We start from the raw sequence: 21,008 nt of genomic DNA, 5'->3' as shown, positions 1-21,008 counted from the left end.
TTAGTTTTCTTTAAACTTCTCTTTCGTTATTCCCTCTCTTATAAAAAAGAATACTCTGATTGCCTCTTCTTGTTCACGTCTTCTTTGACTGGTTATATAGTCGGTCATGTATACATAATCCTATAATGAATCAGAACGGATATGTATAATATATATGCAATCATAAAACTTATATTTCATTATATCAAAAGCATATGTTTATTCTTATAATGTAAGATTTTAAGTGATCTTCAAATGTCAATAAGCAAATTCCATTATATATATTTATCGAATATTAAATATTGCATCATATAATATTTATATAATTAAGATGACGACATGGCTTCCTTAGAAAAACCAGAAAAGACAAGAACGCGGCTTCAAGAGAGGAATGCAAGCAATGAAATGGTTTTCCCAAGTTTCATCTTTGAAAAATGACGGCGCGAGAACAAGCAAATAATTTGTTATTATATAATGAAAGACAAAAATTGGCAGCGCGAGAACAGGCAAATAGTTTGTTATTATATAATGAAAGACTAACCGGAGCGTGTTGCTCTTAAGCTTTGACTACACTTGGATGGGAAAGGGAACAGAAACCACATTAGACATGGACAGAGGAAAACTATCAATATATTTCCATTTCCCCTATGACAGTACTTTACAGAAATACATTGGTCCTACAAGGGAATGATCCCTCTCTCTCTCCCCCCCCAGCCTATGTTGTTCTTTTTGCCAAAATATATCAGTCATCTCTCATTCCCTAATCCCTTGCCACCAAAAAATAATAATAATAGAATATTGGAAAAGCATCTAAAAAACCCAGAAGGCCCTAAAAAACATACAGTAAGGATCGTCAAACTGAAAAAGAATAGCAATCGTCCAATCCCAGTTTCTCAACCTAGTCAGTCCAGGCTTCAGAAGCAACCTACTTTTCATGGTCACTCTCTGGGTGATCCGAAATGGTTTCCTCAGATGACATAGCCCCAACATCAGGATGCTCAGTTCGAGAAGGGTCCGACTGTGTTTTACTCGAATCTGCACTATCAGACACTACCTGATGAGGTCCTTCAGGAGCTACCACCTGCTGGTCATGAGATGATGAATCATCTACAGGCTTCTCTGGCTCCAGAGCAACTTCTGAGCGGTGCAACTCAGCTTGCTGGTCTGGTTCAGGCAATGAGGACGCACTCGGTGGGATTTCTGGGCTTCCCGAGGCAGGAATAGTAGCGATGACCGGCAATTTGGGCCCAGGAGCAGCATGAGAGGCAACCAGCTCGAGTACCTCAGGGGAAGGCATCAAACCGGCACAAATTCTTCCCGGTAAATTAATATGCGTCCTCGAAGATGATGGGCTCATCGATCTTAAGTTCAAGGGGACCGAGTTGAGTTCAGATTCAGTCAAGGGCGTCGACTGCGGAAGTGAATAGTTCAAGGGGACCGAGTTGAGTTCAGATTCAGTCAAGGGCGTCGACTGCGGAAGTGAATGGAATTCCAGGGCCGAAGGAGTGGAACTCGGATCACCAAACATATGTGACCGCCTCTTCTTCTTCCTCTTGAGACTCCGCCTTGGATCCTTAGGCCGAGGGGGAGGAGGGCCCAGCATCACAAATGGAGGAATTGCACGCTCTTGATCTTCCCCATACAACAATCGGACTGAATGAGCAATCGCTGACACAGTGGGAGGCAGTTCTGGATCTGGGGGCTTCGTGGGGCCCGTCACAGCTTCGCGGAGCCAATGGGGCAGCTTGTTCTTTGAAGAAACACCATCATTGACTATTTGTTTCCCCTTTGAATCAGCAAGATTCTTCTGGTGTTCAGCAGTGGCATCAGGCGATATTCCTGAATCGATAGGTTGTCCAAAGGGGCCGAAACTGTTGCGGGACTCACGTAACATGTTTAGAGATCTGTCCAAAAGGCTCGGTAACTTACCATAGACAGCAGGTTCATCTTGTCTCCTCTGATGTAATTCCAAGCTGCTCAAGCTAGCCAACCCAAGAGAGCCCAAGTTGCTGGGATCAAAAGGAGGGGCAAAATATGAATTCTCAAGAGTTACGTTTGTTGAAGTTCCGGGCCGGTCAGATGGTCCAGCAGAAGGATCCAGCATCAGATTCGCCTGAATTTTTTCAGGATGTAGTGGCGGAATCGGAGGATAATGCTTGTGATGCAGCCCAAGTGGGTCCAGAGCCTCAAAGCATGGAAGGGCAGAAATGGGCTCACCAAATCCTAATTTCATGTCAGTCAAATGGCCATGGAACTTTGAGGCATTGGCAAGTTTGCTTCCTGGCAATGCCCTTGTCATCATTTCATCAGAAAATGAGGGATATATGGGTGATTTGCTCGATTTGCGGGGCTTGTTTGACCTTGGCACTGGAGCAGTTGACCCATCAAAAATTTTCACCTGCTCCTCTTCCCATCGGGCCGACAAATCCTCAGGAGTTTTATTCTTCGAAAACTTCAGCCTCGGATCCCTGAGCATAACATCCCAGTTTCCACGCCCGTGTCGCCGAACACCAATCCAGAGGAAATCAAGCTCATCTTCTGACCAGTCGTCGACTTTCGATTTCTTCCTGGACAAGTTGCTCAACCCAGGGCCAGTTCTCATCATGATATTCTCAAGCACCTTCCGGTGATTCTCCGGAAATGAGGAAAATGTTATTGGCATCTGACCCAACCCTAAGGTTGGTGCGGGAACTTCTCTCTCATGCTGACCATATCGAGGCACCTCAAGTGGAGGGAACTTAAAGTTTGGCAATGGGGGAAAATTTGGAATTTCAGGAAAAGAGTCATTTACAGATTCGAATCTGCCACCCAGTGACAAGGTGGGAAGGAAGTCATGCTGGGAAAGCATAGCTTTAGGAGGAAGGGGGAACCTAGGAAGCAACTTTTCATCAAGAAATTTGTCTGGCATCATCTTATCCGGAAAATCAGGGGCAGCAAAACTTGGACGCTCAAACAGAGCGGCAGATCTTTCTTCAAGAACTCCAGGAGGATACTGCATAAGACGAGAATGAATGAGCAACATAAATATATAGACACATGAATGAAGGCATTACAATTAAGATGTAAGTATGTCTTTAGGATCCTCACAAAGCCTGCCTAAACCAAAAAAGTCAATACTTTTTGGTTCACAAAGCCCGCTCATTATTCACTTTCCAGGCTTTTGGTGAAATGTATGTCATAGCCAATACATACTTCATTTTCAATGAACTTAACCCTCTGTGACACCTATACAAAATTGATTTAAATAATTGCACATACTTTCTTTCGCACTCATTCAAGAAGAACCTGGATCCCTATTTACTCTAGTGAATACAAAGAGTCATGAAGCATAGATGTGGTCTGTATGGCAAGCGGAAAAGAAAAGCTCTCGATGCAGATCTTTCCTCCAGCTGGTAAATGTAACAAGTTTTTTCTTGTCAAGGTTAACCAAAAACCAAGAGGACCTTTCAATATTTACCCTTTTATTTTTATTTTTTTGACTCTTTCATATAGATCATGTTTGATTCAATTGTGTGTTGTGCAGACAGATGAGCACGGGATATAGGGAGCAGGATCTAGGAAAAAACTACTCACAAGATGAGGTGGCAAAATTTCGCCAGGTCTTTCTCCGAATTTAAATTTATCTGGGGCAGGTTGCTCCAGGTCTTTAATATTCGGCCCAATCAGAGTCGCAGGGAATGGCGCTAGATTGAATGGAAATTCAGGCCCAGAAGCCCTGCTTTGCCTGGGATTAGATCTGGAAGAATTCCGATGCAGCGACTCCATTTGATAAGCATTTGGGGCACATAGGCCCAGGACCGGTAACAGTCGTGCGGGTCCAGGGTCTGCCAGATGCCTGTGGCTCGGAAGATTATCTGGAGTGTGGGTCAGGGAACTAATAGAGATATCAGTATGAGCATTGACCGTTTGATTAAGTCGGCCTGACTTTGGAATATCAGGGTGCTGAACAGAATTATCGTCCTCTGGATCCTTAATTGTTTGAACTGATTCACCATTAGGGGCATCATTGGGGAAACATTGAGTGAGCCTCTCAGGCGCAGGCGGTACCCCCCCTGGATGAGATTCTTCGACCATATTCCTTCTAGCAAGGCGCTCTTTTTGCCTGGCACGGAGTCTTGAACTGCATAAAAAATACAATAACAGAAATTACCACTGTTGGGCTCAAAAATAAACAGAGAAGGAGAAACACAATCAGAAGAGACTTCCAAATAATGACATACTATTTCTCTTTTAGTGCTCGTCCAGCTGGTGTGTATTCGCGCTCTGGCTCTGGTTCGGGCTCTCGCTCTTCTTCACCAGCACTCTGATTTACAAGTTGAAAAAATATGAACAGAAGAGTAATTTAATAAGATAATAAGATAAAATAATTAATAAGATGATGATTTAAGATATTATAAGAGGAAGTAGCATAGCACCTAAAGGAATAAGAACAGAAGATTATAACGTCTCCAGAGTCCGAACCAACATTTTCTTCTCAACACAGCCAAGTTTACTCATACAATTATTCACTGCCTATGAAAGGGACCATTATCAACATCTTTCCTAAGCACCTCCCATTCAACAATACTAACAAACTGAAAGAATTCTCTCGTGTTTGTTATCACCATCATGCATTTCGTGTAAGGCTCAAAGGGCTTAAAAATATTCCTTTTCTTTCCATAGGAGAAACTAAGCCTCTAAATACCCTACCACTCATATTTTGTCTTATCTCAAGTGAGTTCGCACTTTCAGTAATTCATGTTCAATAAGAAATTAATAAATACAGTGACAAGTATAATCACCAACTTTTTTTTTCCCCTTAAAAGCAGACGTACAAGGTAAACGAAATAAGAATACAATTGATCTGCATTAAAGAAAATATATACATTAGTAACCACAGACTGAAGCAAAAACCTTTTCCTTAGAAAAGCTAAATGGAAAATTGGTTTGTAAGACAGACTGCTGAACATTTCATATAACTACCGCGATGCGAGCACTATAAGAGAAATCATAACAAGAAAGAGGCAAAGCAGGTCATTACAGGCATAGGATCTACCAAACTGGTTAATTGTTCAATTAATTAGCAATGCCTTTGTGAAGAAGTGGGGGGCATATTTATGGAAAGGGAGATTATATTATTCTCTATTTTTGTATGCGCTTTTGTCATGTTATTCTCTATTTTCATATGTGCTTTTGTCAAAAGTACAAACGCCATATCACATCAGACAACATGACATCCAGGTAATAGCCTCAATTTTATGGACAATCTTGGGTTGCAAGATAAGAGTCTTCAGCAACTATGCGTGCCATAAAAATAATAAGATAAGGTCCTGACAAATACAAAGAAGCAGAGACCTAAAGAACACAAAAACAATCAAGTAGATGTACCTCATTAAGAATTTCACTATGATGGGATGCATATGCTTCTCTGTAAGAAACAGCTTTTCTTTGGCGCTTTCCCCGGCCAAGGGCTGCTTCCTCCTCACTCTGATATCTCTCCCATCTGTGCAGTCACCAGTTCATTGTCAAATTCAGAGAAAAGTATTTCAAGTAAAAGGTAAGATTTTCAATAAAGAATATGTGATCTACGGTAATGATGCATTCACTTCACGGCAAGTTCTTCCGAGTATACCCGAGTAATTTGGTCACACTAATGGATCTTTTTATGCAGTCATACTTTCTCGACAATTATATAAATACAGGAGCAATAATATGCATACATTCATTCTTAGAAAGTCAACAGGATTGGATATGGTTTTGCCTGCTTTATGGTCAATTCATTATTTACCCCACTTCTCCGCTCAAAATAATCTGAGTCTTGGAAGGGAGTTCCATCAAACTATACCAGTCAGATTAAACATTTACTAATTCTTTGATCCAGTGAGTAATAGGGATCTTGAACTGATAAAAAGATACTAGAAGCTAAAAAAGGGCATCATGCACAATTGCAATAATGGGGTCCATTGAGATTCTGAAAATTTTCATGCATTCTGAAATTCCAAACTGCAAAACATGTTATGCGGCTCACATGGTTACCGCTGATGGTCAAGGTTCACAAAATGCATTTGTATTTTTGCATGATGTTTGACAGTCATTTGGTGTTGCTACGGTGCTTCTACTACCACAAATTGGAGCAGAATTTAGAATAACATGGAAGACCAACATAATTCATTCTGTTTTCGTTTATATTAAGCCCTGCATAGTGAATAAGGACAAATCAAATAGCCCCAAGAGCTTTTATATATTACAAGGGCTGCTATAATAAGGTCTATTTCAAAAACTATTAATCTCTTTCACCATTCTTACCTTCTCTCTACCTTAGAAACATACACAGAGATTTTTGAGGATCATCATCCATACAGTATGTAAATGCTCAGTTCATTTTATTTTATTTTTATCTATTGTCCTCAACTTCTTTTATGAATAGGATAATGCATGTGTTTGCATGTTTGCACTTTTTAAGATGTAGTTATACCTGTTATCCCATTCTCTTTATTTTATGTCAATTCATTGTTCTCCTCTATGCATGGCTCTGTTAAGTGGGTTCCCACACTTCTTTCATGTTTTCAGATTGCCAGTCTCAATTTCTAATAATCTGCTAAGAGAATACAACATCAACTGAACACAAGCAAAAAGGAAATGAGTCCTCATAGTACTCTTTTCTTGATGAGAGTTTGAATAAAGAAAATCATAAATCATTTGATGTTGATGAAGCTTGAGCTTGTTTCTTTAGTTTTTTTTAGTGATAAAATGTTATTCATTGATAAAAGCCGCCAAGGGAAGCCAAATTACATGTACAACAATAAAACCAAAATTATACATAAGGCTTCAAACATGGCAGTAAATTGATCATGCTCAGAAGCACATGAAAATTCCATCTATATCCTAACCATACCAAAAATTTGCAGCTTACATAACTTGAGAAAAAACCAGCAAGTTATTCTATCCCCAGTTACCTTCTTCCTATACACACACACACACACACATATGACTTTGAATCAACTAGAAACAATAACTAGATTGAGCAAATGATATTTTGTAAATGAAAAATTGTGTAATATTTGACATTTTTATTGATCAGTGCATGTGCTTTATGTCATGATTACCACAGAAATTCCACCACGACACTACTAGCATCTGTTTTATTAAAATCTTCATAAAGCCTTTCAATTGAACCTCATGAAGAAAAGAACGGAAAATATTATCATCCCAGCAAAAATTAATTTTATTTGCAAACCACAGGAGGGATTTATGGACCCAGCCTCTCTGGTCCCGTCTAAGATTGGGTCCAGAGTGCCAACACCCTTCTCATGAAAGATCACATGAGACTTGGTGTTAACAGCATAGTTAGTAAGCCTCAATATCACAGAACAATGACATGCTGAAATCTGAGACCACATTTTTGGATAATTCAACCCCCACAAAATGGAGAATTAGATACAACAGGAAAAAAGACTTAACTTTCAGAATCCAAAAGAAGTGAAGCCTGGTTGATAAACATTTTAAGCAATCACATGTTGCATAACATATTTCTTATAGAAATATAGATAGCGACCACTGAATAGGAAGAGTGAGGATATCTACATTGGAATGTTTTACCTGTCAAATGGATGAGAAACATACCATAAAAGGAACCAATAATACTTAAGATTATTAACGGAATAATTTATGCACCCATCTCCCATTTGGAATAACAAGTCGACTTGCACATATACTGCCAGTTAAAGACTAAAGAATCACCACATCCTACTCTTTGGCCATCTGGACGGGACAACAGTAACACAGCACCACATATTCACCCATCATATGATAAGCTGAAAGAATCTCTGGTTGAGGAGAAGGGTCATTTAGAGGAAAGACATTATTAACTAAGGCGGAATAGATAATCTAAGGGATGAAACCATAACTATAATTCCTGCAGATATGATGCAGACACAGTGCCATACCAATCGTACTTTTTATTTTTTTTGCTCGGCACCACACAATCATACTTGTTAGATTCTTATACCTCGACCTATATTGAACTCATTTATTACCAACTCAAGTAGTTAACCACATGCACTGGAGACTAGATGCTACTGAAAATGCTTCATTGATAAGAAGTATTTTTTTAAAGCATATCCCCAGCATGCTGTGAGAGCTTCTCCTTTACCTGACACGAAGAAGTTTGTCCCACTCATTCTCCTCAACAGCATTACCCACATTCTCTTCCTTCTTATCAGAGTTGGATGCACCAATACCCTCACCTGCAACAAGAGGTGACTCCCCTCCACCTGGCTCTTCAGCCAGCTCATCATTCCACTCAAGCGACTGATACATAAATAGGAGAAGAAAAATCATCAAAAAATTTATATTTACCTATCGTCCAAACGCCGGTGGGGTTTATCCCTTCAATGATATCTAGGGATTGTCTCTTTTAATCTACGAAGTGTTATATCAGTGGAGCAAATAGAATAAAAAATGGCATTGGAAGTTAAAAGGAGGCGTCACTGTCCTTTTTTAAATGGTGTCAAAGTCCTCTTACTAAACTATTTAGGTTAAGGTTGAAATTTATATAGGGAATAAGCATGTTCTATTAAGCAAACTCAAAATAGTTTCAATACAATCAACTCTAACTAATAAGTAAAGCAACTAAAGAATCCAGAAATCAACTAGCAGATGGGTAACATAGAAGAAAAATTCCCCACCTTCACTGAACCAAGCACATCATTCTCCACATCTCCCTCAGTGCAATCGGTGGAACCTGCCTGAAGGTTTGAACGGTCAAGCAACTTCATAATTGCATTATCATCCCACGCAATCTTCTTGTTCCCATCTGTACATTTATCCTTGTAGACATCTCCCAGGCCGCCGCCTCTCTTTCTGTTCTTGTTCTCCATATCAAACACTGCCTCCTCTATGTTGCTATCAGTCTCACATGTTTCTTTTCCATCGTTAGGACAGAAAAGTTCCTCAGTACCCCATCTCAAAATGTCTTCCACTTCCTTTTGGGACCCGGACTTGTTCACAAAAAGCTGATCAAGCATCAGTTTCTTCTTTGCAAGCTGTAGTATGCGTTCTTCAACACTTGCACGAACTACAAGCCTGTATACCAAAAGACGGTTTGACTGACCAATACGATGTGCCCGATTCATTGCTTGAATGTCAGCATGTGGATTGAAATCAGAATCATAGATAATAACTGTGTCAGCAGTGGCCAAATTGATCCCAAGTCCACAAGAGCGTGTTGACAACAAGAAGACAAACCGACTTTTGTCTTGGTTAAACCGTGCAATTGCTGTCTGGCGATCAGCCACAGAAACAGACCCATCCACTCTTTCATATGTCTTGGGCCCAAATTCAATAGTCAAATAGTCCTCAAGAATATCAAGAAGCTTGGTCATCTGTGAGAAAATAAGTACTCTATGACCATCCTTGTAAAGAACCTTAAGCATAGAATGCAGAAGAGTCAGCTTTGCCGAAGCTTTAATACGCATTTCATGAAGAAATTCGACCGATCCAGAATCAGGCTCAGTACCAGGTATCAAGTAGGGATGGTTGCAAATTTTTCTCAACTGCATCACAATGTTTAACATCGATTGTTGGGCCACCCCTTTCCCAATATTCCTCAACATCTGGTAATTCTTCGTCAGAATGGCGCGGTAGTATTCAGCTTGTATAGATGACAGCTCAACAGGGACCATTCTTTCAGTTTTAGGTGGGATATTTTGCATGGCGTCCTTCTTAAGCCTTCTAAGCATGTGTGGAGCAACAAGTTTCTTAAGCTCCTCTACTTTCTCGGTGGTTGTGAGATTATTGAAATTTTCCTCAAATGAAGAGATGGAAGGAAATGAAGCAGGCTGCAGGAAGTTAAGCAAGTTATACATCTCACCGAGATTGTTTTGGAGAGGAGTTCCTGTCAACAGTACACGATGCTGGAAGGAAAATGAATTTAGCAAGTTGAACAGCTTGCTTTCGGAATTCTTCAACCTATGCCCTTCATCGACCACAAGAACTTCCCAGGGGACCCCACGCAAATGGGATGAATCAGCAAGAACCATTTCATAAGTGGTCAACAGAACATTGAATTTATAAGAGCCTGTCCTTTTATTGGGATCACTTGGGTCACTAGCATGCCACTCATACTGGCGAATAGCTGCCCTTGCTTTTGCACATCCATGGTACTCCACAACGTTCACATCTGGGGCCCACAAAGAAAACTCAGAAAGCCAATTGGGCATAGTAGAGAGCGGAACTAAAACCAAACAAGGCAGAGAAGCTTTGAACTCAAAATAAAGTGATGAGATAAAAGCACAAGCTGAGACAGTTTTCCCAAGCCCCATCTCATCAGCCAGTATAACATTTTTGCCCTTGTGCCAGCATTTCCGCAGCCAATTTAGCGCCTCAAGCTGATGAGGGAACAAGGAGCCTCCCTTCAGCTCACTAGGTTGCTCACTGAGAGCGACTATCTCACTTTGGCGAGAATCATCTTTTGACCTCAGTGAGTCACGCCTAGGAGAATCTCTCTCCCATGACTGTTGCTCCAGCTGCTTGAACTGATCAATAAGATGTGAAGATTCTTTAAGAACTGGTTCATCTAATCTTTCCCAAGTGCATTCATCGTAAGGAAGACCAGTCCACTTCACAAGAGCTTCTCTGCAGCCATCACTAGATGCACGGAGAGCAATAACTCGCTGAGGCTGCTTCCACCGGTCCTCGCAGATATTAATCACTGCTGTTCCATATTTTGCTTTGTAGTTTTCCAATTTACGTTTTGCAAGAACTTTCAGCTGGGATTCAGATATCCAGCTATTATGCACATGCGACCTTCCAACCCATTTCACTAAAAACTCATAGCATGAAGTCCCAGATTCAGAAGCCAAGAGTTTGTCCCCATGATTGCTATTTATTCTAGTTGGCATGTCTGTACCTTTCTTATCATTATCATTGCAAGAGGTACTCCTATCACATCGTTTGGGATCTCCATCACTGTCATGGCTTCTTGTGTTAGCACCTCCTTCAGCTTCTGTCTCCATCCCATCATCTCTTTCTCCCAGCTCATTTGCTGCCCCAGCAGATTCATCACAATTTTCTATGTCATAACTTCTTTCTTCACATTCTCTGGCCAAAGATCCCCTCTCTATATTCACTTTCAACTCTCTAGCATCGCTATCAGTGATTTCTTTCTTTTCCAGGTCTTGAGCAATAGCCTGATTGAGTTTGGCATCTATACTCATGTCAGTACCAGCACTTTTCTCCACAAGTCTGTTTTGATTTTCTGGATCAAGAAAATTATCAGAACGAAGGTACTCTAAATTACATGACTCATAACATGCAAAGAGTTTGAAGAATACCTTTAATGCGACAACCCAAAACTCTGTCAACCTGAGAAACGAATGAAAGTCAGAGGATGTTGTTCCAATCATCAGAACGAATTATACTTTTCCAACACAAACCAACGTCCCAGGATCATCTGTAATCCTTTAGGAAATACCTGCTGAACTTCATTGATGGCAATACTTTTGCTTGTCAGCTTCTCCTCCAAATGATGCTCTCCATCTGAATGTTGTGCACGTTTAGAGTGCTTACGTGTTTTCTGCATAAAGTCAGAAATAGATAAACAAGAATTGTTTTGAAGAATATCAACTACGAATCAGTATGATATGATTCTCATCTACACAAACAGATTCTTGAATTCAATATATTACAAAGCCTCAGGAGAACAAAATACACCAGGGGAAAAAAAAACCCAACAAAGTGTCAGTTATCATTTAATATGGCTTAATGCGTCTTCTGTTTACAAGTTTGGCATAGCAGAGACAGAAAACACAGACTTAATGGTATTGAAAGTCAATGTAATTTTACACCACCAACTTCACCACAAGTTTCAGGCAACCATCTCGGTTTTAAAAGTAATTGAAGTATGTAATATAGCATCAAATCAGCTTAACTAATCCTTACATGTTCACTAACATGCAAAATAGTTTATGAGACTTTTAAAATCCTATGTTCAGAGCAGCTCATTATTTTTAGAGAGTCCTTTAATGACTGATCTGGGCCTTAAGAAAGTTTCTTCACTTGTAAGATCATTACGTGCTCAGGAGCCCTAGTGTTACTAGGGAGGAAACTTCAGAAGCATATTGTACTACCCAGAATGTTTCCTGGAATATTAATTTCATCCCAATCTGCTGTGCGATTGTACTTCCAACACTTTTCTTTGTAACCAGGACAGGGTTCCATTGCATCAATAATAGCACGAAGAAGATGTAAACCCATGCAGGAAAGGAAGAACAAAAGATATAGTTCAAGAGGCTGTCTAGAAACTATCCTACAACTACCCCACAGTAAAAATGGAGAGGGATTTATTTTGGTATTAAGATAGTAATGTCATGATAAAAAAATGAGTGGAAAATACCAAATTGCTTGAAAATTTACTTGAACAGAATATTGTATGCTTTCATCTAACATGATTAAAAAAGATTGCAGCTTTTATCTTAATAATGCCAAAAACATACATATTATTGAACTTTATGTCTCTTGTATTGTTGTAAATATATATCTGTGAAATGGCCGCAGACATAGATAGAAAGATCATCTGATACAAAAATGGTGCCTGTCAACAGGACTTACAGGAGCAGCAACAACGAAATACCTTATATGAACTATTTTTCATGGCACGCATAAAAATGCTTAAGGTACAATTATACCTAGGGTTGCTTTCATTCACTTTTTTTCTTATCTTACAAAACAATAGATGATCAAATCTTCCAATCCTACACTTGGAAAACCTACATATTAAGGGTGTGTTTGTTTTCAGAACAATGTTCAACTCAACTCAACTCCACTCCACTTATCTTCAATTCAACATCACAATCATTACTTTTTATATTTTTTAAATATTTTTAACCATTCAATTCAATTTTTTATATTAAATTCTCTCAACTATTCATTACTTTTTCATAATTCAACGATACAATCATTACTTAATCATTATTTTCTCTCAATTATTTATTACTTTTTCACACTTTTTCTCATAATTCAACAATACAATCATTACAAATCAATTAAAATCAAAACTCAACTCAACTCAACTCTCAATCCAAACACACTCTAAATCCTCTACTGAACAATTCCAAAAATGTCATTCTAGCACCGTACATTATGTAATCATGTAGATCAAGAGTTGGCCACAACATGAGATCAAGTTCCTAAGATCCCTGAGCAAGTAACAACATCTAGACTAAAAGCTTGGATACTGTAAAACTCCTCTCTCAAAATATTAAAGGATTGTATTTTAATGAATCTCCCTTGATGTCCCTGTATAAAGTAGTGACAGAATTTTTATTCTATGAAAACTCACAGTGAGTTTGCCTCGACTGTGTATATAAATGAACTTAAGGTAATACTAAGTAGTGCCAATAGAAGACAGTAGCAACCAAGATGGACCAAATCAGAAATCTAACTGCATTTGTCCTTGCCCCTAATTCTGTCTGCAAGATGCAGAAACTTTGGACAACAAAAGATAACAGGACAAATCAGGTCATTAATCAAGCTTTCAAGAGTTGGCTCTCTAGAAAGGATTTTTAAACTCCAAAGGGGTAATTGTATTTTATAACCTATTTTAGATATTCTCAAATGCCTAGAAACATGCATCAAAGCATACCTCCTCTTTAGCGAGATCACTTGAACCTTTGGCACCAACAGTGTCTTCCAGAGCAGACAGCAAAACCTTGCCATGACCAGATTTTCTTCTCTGCTGGAGATTTACAGTTATGGATTTTGCAGCTTTCTTTGTTGACACACGTTTCTTAGAAGCACTGTCGTTTCCGTTATCGGTCTTAGCTCTCTTATGCATGTCATTTTTCTGGACGTGTTTCCGTTTCTTAACTTTCTTAGGGAAAGTACCAATTGCAAGAACAACTTGAGTGTCAGGAGCATCATCGCCAGATAAACTGGAGCTCTTCTCTACAGCTCCATCTTCTGGCTCTGAATTTGACGGTTGAGAGGGACATGAATCTTCCAAATTAGAGAAGTCCACTTTCCTGACTGGAGGTTCATTATTTGGAGAAACATCATGCATTTTTTCATTATCATTATCCCGAGTTTCTGGAAAACCACTAGAGGATCGGTCACTTGGATTTCCAGGACAAATTTCATCCATCGGAGAGGGGTCTGGTTTACTTTTAAATCCTTTGACCCGAGGACCAGCAGACTTCATTTTGCTGGAAGACCTTTTCTTCGACATAACAGAGCCTCCAAATATTAGAGACATTTTCTTCGTGCCTGATGAGGAAGTAGGTCTTGTGCCAACAACTTTTGACCGAGCTCGTTTTGAAATGGAATCTAGATTGCTTAAGAGCTCCACTGAATCACTTTCCCCGCAGCACTTGGGGCACTGCCATCTTCCATTTGGAATACGCTTCATATGACAAACAAGATGGAAAACAAAAACAATCAATAATGTAATACTGAAGCAAATTATCAAATGGTAAATAATGATATATCTCTAGGTGAAAGCCCATAGGGCCTACCTTAAGGGGAGGATTGAGGCACTGGAGATGATAGGTCCGTGGACAGCTATCACAACAAAGCAGGTTGCCACCAAGGTCACAGACGACACATTCATAGTAATACTGGAATGGAAACAGAGACCGTAAGTTAGAAGACTTAGTGAATCATTAACAATCTTTCAATAGATAGCTGAAAATAAAATGAGAAAAATGCTTCCTTCTCCACATTCCACTCGTCTCATGCTTATGGACCATGGCTACTCATGGAGTTCTTGGGGGTGGGGGTGTGTGCAAAAAGAAGGCTAAAGAAGAGAGTAGAGGCAAAGGCCAGGTGAAGAACAAATGAAAGATCCGCTATATTGCTAAAGATCACGCCAAGCATAAGAGCAAACAGAATACATATATAAGGACCAGATTAATACTCATGCACAAACTAGGAAAAGCAAAGACAGCAGCAATCAACAACAAAAGAAATAAAACTCACCCCATCATGTCCTTTCTTCTTAGATGAAGACAAAGTAGAGCTTACTTCACTTTCTAGCTGCTGCTTAGTAGTATTCCTCAATGGTTCTGAGGCTATTGTATTCTGTTCTTTACCATTTGAAAGATCCAGTCCATAAGGCAGTTTTCTCCGCTTCCGCTTCAAAACCCAGTTCCTATTAATGATTTTACTAGCCAATGAACCGTTATCCTTCATCTTCAATGCTATGGCTTACATTGGGAGAATAAACCAAGAATCAAGTAGAAATTATACAGCCGCCTGTAGATGCACATGAAACACATCAAGGGGAAGCACAAACTATATATAATAGGTAAAAGCTGCCAGAGTGGAAGCTGATGAACAAAAACAAAAGTAATCACTTATGACTTCTCAGTTTTTTGGATAAAATATGATAAAACCTACTGATAAATCTGACATGTAAACTTTTTGATCCGTAAACTTGCAAGTTCAGATGACATCAATCACAAAATAAGTAGTCCTTTTCCCGGGGGACTCCAAACAGACTGTACAAGTAGAAAAGATTATAATCATCAAGTAATTAGATTTCATATGACATTATCACCATCTCAGTGAAAACATATAAGCAGATAACAGCATAAGTTTCTTAACAGAATCTAACCACATTACTTTTTTCCCTTGTTGAGGGTTAGAAGAAACTTAGCCTAGCCTCCTTGAAAAGCAAATATAACCAGAGATCACAGTCAACCAAGAAAGACTCGATAACATAACATGTTCAGCTTTACTTTAACCATCGAGATGGAGCATCTAGCCTCTCAACAGACCTATATAGTTCCAAAAAATTTTAAGACATCGATTTGTTCTTCTAGCTAACCTCACACAATGACCAGCACTTTGCAGATGATCATTATCAGATTAAGATCCAATAGATTGATTCATTCGGAAATTTAGAGGACCATTTTAGGAAAAATTAATCAAAAATTGACTCAAAATAAGTGTAGAATCACATGAACTCTTAAATAAATAGCGAGCTTTCACTGCCCATTGCCAAGGCAACCAATATACATAACATACATACACACACACACATATATATATATATTAGGGGCAATATGTACTAACAAAAAATGCTTCAGCATGGATATTTGCTCCCAGGGACTACAGTGAATGCAGGTCTGCACCCAGGGACTACTGTGACAGCAGGTCAGCTAACTAAACTAAGCAGAAGGCACGTTGCATGCTGCTCTGAAACTCATGTAAGATAAAATCATGCAATTGAAGTTCAAGCGCTACATTTTTGCGTGCTTGAACAATCACTAGGACTCAGCTGGAGTAACAAGTCACATTGTGGTGAGGTGAAGTTAGAACTGAGAGCAGCCATTTACAAATCACTCACTAGTTGAAGCACAGCATAAACAAGAGTAGAAACAACACCATTGACTGCCTAATACTAAATAACCAAAGCACTATATTTCGAGCAATAAAGATTTAGAACTGACCCAAAGTGAAAATCAATTAAAATGTCTAACAGCCACATTCCTAATTCAGAGTGCCCGACTACAAAAACAGTATAAAAGAACAAACACAGCATAAATCTACAAAATCCAACCTCAGGGTGAGTTCAACAGCTCAAAAGCCACTGACTGCACTTAATTGAAACAGTCCAAATCCCGGCTTACGCCGCAAAACCCCGACTACAAGAATGCCTCCAAAGCATCAAATGTTCCACCCACAATCACAGAACATGGACAAAGATTATCAACCAATCAAACACTATCCGGCATCAGACAGGGCAAATACAGCTGAAGAGGCACAAATTGCAAAAACCCCAGAACACACAGATGCAGAAACAAGCAGCAGGGCAAAGGAATCCAATTTTGACAGTACCGTGACGGATGGCAAAGCTTGGCAATCTAAGCAAGTGGATCAAGAGCATGGCAGAGCACGGAATCAGATTGGAGGCACAGATGGGTCTAGGGCAAAGCTACCAAAGGGGGGGAAGGGAGGGGCTGAAGAGGGCGGAGGAGGGGATGGGAGATACGAGGAAGAGAGAGAAAGCGAGAGACGGGGTTGTGTGTTGTGGGGGACACCAACCCAAGTATGAATAAATAGAGAGAGAAAGAATAGTCCTTCCTAGAGAGATATAGAGAGAGAGAGAGAGAGAGAGCAACAGCAAACAACAACATCAAAGAGAGCGAGCAGTTCTAGAGAGAGAATCATGAGAAACTTAAGGCACATAATACGGATTCGCTGGGGTCATAGGACGCCCCTCCCTGACATGTCAGCACCACCATTAACCCGGAAGCCGAGGCTCATGGAATCGAAAAAAAAAAATTACTTTCGGACATTCACATCATCTGTGTGGTCGATTTGAAGCTCGAGATTCCGACTTCTTGAAAAGTTTCAGGAAATACGATGACGTGGTGTGCCGAAAACACGCGGGGCGACGACATGAACATGAACATGGACAGGGACAGGGACAGGGCTTGGTTGTTCGGTGCGGATGGAGCCGGGGTGTGTTGTCCAATGCACCTAACCAGTGGGATCTGGACACGTGGCGTCCCCAGGAGCTGCTCCCACTTCTCTCTCCTCTCCCCGATCTTTGTTTCTTACTTTTGGGTTTCTTTATTGGTTCGTTCGTTCGTTCAGTCATTCATACGAAGTCCCCTCTTCACATCATTCCCTCGTCTTCTCCTCCCAAAGCTTCACGTTAGGGAAGGTTTAGAGAGAGAAAGCGGATGAAGGAAGAGAGAGAAAGCGGATGATTCGTGTTCCTCTTTTAGGCTTCTCATCTCATGAGAATGATAATGGCGCTGCTAAGTCAATGGAGGAGTGCTTGCGGGTCCTCGATGGAATGCGTGACCAAGCTCTTATTGCTGTTTGTGCAGCCTTACCCATGTTTTACTAACTTTTCTTCTCGTGTTTATGTTCTTTTTCCTTTAATTTTTTATTTCTCTTTATATTTATTTATTAGTATATATCATTCGTAGGTAAGTAAGCCGAAACTACGGCAGCTCATTTCCTATTAACGGATACATACAAAAAGCATCTCTTTATATAACGAACTGATCGAAACTGTTATAGCATCTGCAATCTTAGTTGCCTGTGCCTTGAATCAATGAATGGATTATTTTTTTTATGTGAACTCTGGTATCCGAAAGCCTACTAATCAATGAATGGATATTAATTCGTATAATTTTCAATCGTGTTTGTATAGTAATAAACTTATTCAATTAGTCTATTAAAGGAAGAGAAAAAGATATTTTTGGTTCTATAAGTTTAGCATTCAATTTTAGTCCTATAAGATCTAAACTATCGAATCAATCATATATGTTTGCTCCGTAAGACTATTTTAGTACTATAAGCTTTGAAAAAGACATTTTTTTGTCTTATAAGTTGGATTTAAATTAAAATGTGATCCTATAAATTTTAAAAAAGAAAGATATTTCTGGTCCTTTAAGTCGCGAAATGGATCAAAATTGCCTGACGAAGCAAATGTATAGGACTAATTCCGTACTTCTAAAATTTGAAGAATCAAAATTGATTGAAGGCTAAGTTTATAGGACCAAAATTGTATTTTTCCCATTAAAGTAATGATTTTCATTAACTAAACTATTCATAATAATTTTCATATTTTCCCGTAATTAATGAAAAATACTTTAACCATGGAGTCAATGGGTTCTTGGCCAATCCCAGAGTACATTGACTAAACCAAATTCATCAACTGATATAACAAAAGTTCCAATTTCATTCAATAATGCTTTTAAGGAGTTACTTGGTTAATTGGGTATAAGTCAAGTATCTATCTCTAAACATGCCTAGCAAGAAGTTTGGATCGATCCTTAACCAAGGCCTTCGTTTGTGAATATTTGGTGAGTTGCGATTTCATCAAACAATGTTGTGGCAAAACATTGTCAAGATTATGTACTCGCAATTAGAGTGACCCCAATTTTATTGTACATGAAAAATCAAACCGGTTTAAGATGGCACACGGCTCGATTATCACATATATTTGGACCTATTACAGATGAACTCTAAACTCTGTAACCACTATAATTGAGACAGAAGGGGGATGGCATTAAGCAATAATATGTTTCCACCATATAAGCTGTAGCCAATTTGCTTTCCACAAACACCCCCCCCCCCCCCCCCCCCCCCCCCTCCCCAAAAAAAAAAAATAGAACAATCGCTCAGCACGTTGAAGTAGCCTATGAAGGATCGACGAGTCAATGAGCAATTTTAGGTCAGCCTAAACTTCAACGTGCTATTAGTTGTATGGAAGCCAATGACTATAATGGAATACTAATCTCGGGTTTGGGAGTTCAAATGCTGTATAAGTTCTCCTAATGCTCTTGCTTCAAAATATATATGAATTACTGACATAAAGTTGATTCAAATAGTTCGGTGCTCGTTCCCCTTAAATCAATGTCTCTAGTTCGAGTGTAGATTAAGAAAATCTACGCTGTGATAAGTTTACCCTCTAAAGAGCCGATCCGACCCAAACTGAATTAATCAGGGCCTTTGGGCTTCCGAATACTAGCGTCGTATAAAATATTTTTGTAGAGAATTCTAACGAGAGATCTTTGAGAGTGTAATATTTATTCGGATCCCTAATTTAACTTATGAAACAAGGGCTCCAACAATTTCTGGATATACAAAACTAATCATAACTAGATTAGTGCGGCCTTGTTGTCACGTGTAAGGATCCAATAATTCTTTGATAAAGCTCATTAATTTCATAAAAATAAATAGCACCATATAGCATATGGTTTTCATAACATGTTAAATTTAGCACATATTTTAAAAATTGCTTACAGTTCTAATTTCTTGCCAAATCTAGCATGCAGTAAAATTCTCATCTAAATTTGACAAAAAAATTCGACATGTCAGGCTCACTTGGGTTAATCTGCACAAATAAGCATAAGTGCACCAAGTTAATATAAATATGTTTTTAATGTAAAATGACTATAGACTATCATAACCTTAATTTAATTGCGCACAAAAATAAAATTTATGAGGTAGGGGTATTTTGGGGAAGTCAAAGTTTTATATAGTGAAAAGACATTTTAATACTCAACCTTTGACATTATTATCATTTTGGTCATAAACCTTTTTCATGTTATTCTCATTCTCAACCTTTCACTATTTTGCCACTTTGGTATGGCTGTACAATTTTTCATTAGGAAACTCATTTTCCATCCAAGAGTATATTTTAAAATGATATATTTTTCAAAATTAAAAAATTACAACAAATTTTTAAAAAATTTAAAAAAATAAAAAGAGAAAGAAAAGGGGAATCGTCATAGGGAAATGGGAGGGGGTAGTAGAGGGCCTTGCTAGCAACAACTGGGTCATGATGACCTCCCTGATGGTCGGCGACCCAAATGAGGCGGTGATGGTCACCGACATGGCCCCACTACCCGAATTTCACAATTTGGGGAAAGAAAAGTAAAAACCAAGGTTGAGGAGAAGGGTGGCAATAGGGGTTTCACAAGCAAACCACCCACCCATAATCGGGGTAGATGATTTTGATGGTTACCTTGGTGTCTTCTCGATTCTTTTGAACCTTGAAGAGCCTTCCTTATCGATGACATTCCCCATCTATTACTCTATAAAAAATGTGAACCTCACGATAATGGATTTTCACACATAGGGATTTGATTGGTACCTTCTCACTTTCTAATGATATAGACCTTTAAAATTATTATATTTTTACGAATAAATGGCACTTTGCAATCCCACCTTTGGGCTTAGTAGCGAAGTACCCCCTATCCTTTAAAATTTTGCATTAGAAAGTGAGAAGGTACCAATCAATTTATTAAATTTATTAAAATATAAAAAACTTGAAAATTAGGTCGAATGAAGACAAAACCTAAGACAGAGAGGGAGAGGTGAGACCTCGGAAGAACAAAACAATGAGCTAAACATAATTTGGAATTTGATCAGACAAGTCCAAAGGTGAGATCTTTTATCGAATCAGAGACTCATATAACCTCCCAACGACGAACAACTCTGAGACCGATCTGATTCAAAGGCAAGACCTTTTTTGTGTCAAAATGTTGGATGGCCATGGAGGAAAAAAGACCTTGATGGAGATTTTA

The 21,008-nt window shown here is 39.0% G+C and overlaps 1 protein-coding gene across 2 annotated transcripts; it reads right to left on the bottom strand.

The window, feature by feature from the left end:
• Positions 1-473: 473 nt before the first annotated feature.
• LOC116205171 (protein CHROMATIN REMODELING 4) lies at positions 474-17,152 on the bottom strand. Of its 2 annotated transcripts, XM_031537673.1 has the most exons (12): positions 16,795-17,152; positions 14,932-15,207; positions 14,469-14,570; positions 13,601-14,356; positions 11,432-11,533; positions 11,292-11,322; positions 8,646-11,215; positions 8,111-8,268; positions 5,347-5,461; positions 4,200-4,282; positions 3,553-4,099; positions 474-2,971 (listed from the first exon to the last, which is right to left on the bottom strand). In XM_031537673.1, the coding sequence occupies exons 2-12, from the start codon at positions 15,142-15,144 to the stop codon at positions 905-907; spliced, it is 6,744 nt and encodes a 2,247-aa protein (XP_031393533.1). In that variant the 5' UTR covers positions 15,145-15,207; positions 16,795-17,152; the 3' UTR covers positions 474-904. The 2 variants fall into 2 exon arrangements, with proteins under 2 accessions (XP_031393533.1, XP_031393534.1); XM_031537674.1 differs by lacking the exons at positions 13,601-14,356; positions 14,469-14,570; positions 14,932-15,207; positions 16,795-17,152 and having other exon boundaries at positions 8,646-11,202.
• Positions 17,153-21,008: the final 3,856 nt, after the last annotated feature.

Source organism: Punica granatum, chromosome 4 (assembly GCF_007655135.1).
Source record: "Punica granatum isolate Tunisia-2019 chromosome 4, ASM765513v2, whole genome shotgun sequence".
NCBI classification, from domain to species: domain Eukaryota; kingdom Viridiplantae; phylum Streptophyta; class Magnoliopsida; order Myrtales; family Lythraceae; genus Punica; species Punica granatum.
This window is presented reverse-complemented; position numbering and strand designations above follow the sequence as displayed.

Bases quoted from the DNA above. Each gene is read 5' to 3' on its own strand.
- LOC116205171 (XM_031537673.1), bottom strand. From the start codon at position 15,144: ATGAAGGATAACGGTTCATTGGCTAGTAAAATCATTAATAGGAACTGG. The intron at 11,216-11,291 runs GTATTCTTCAAA...TTCTTGATCCAG, and splicing joins TTTGGGTTGTCGCATTAAAG to AAAATCAAAACAGACTTGTG. The intron at 4,283-5,346 runs GTACATCTACTT...CTTGTAAATCAG, and splicing joins ATAGTGAAATTCTTAATGAG to AGTGCTGGTGAAGAAGAGCG.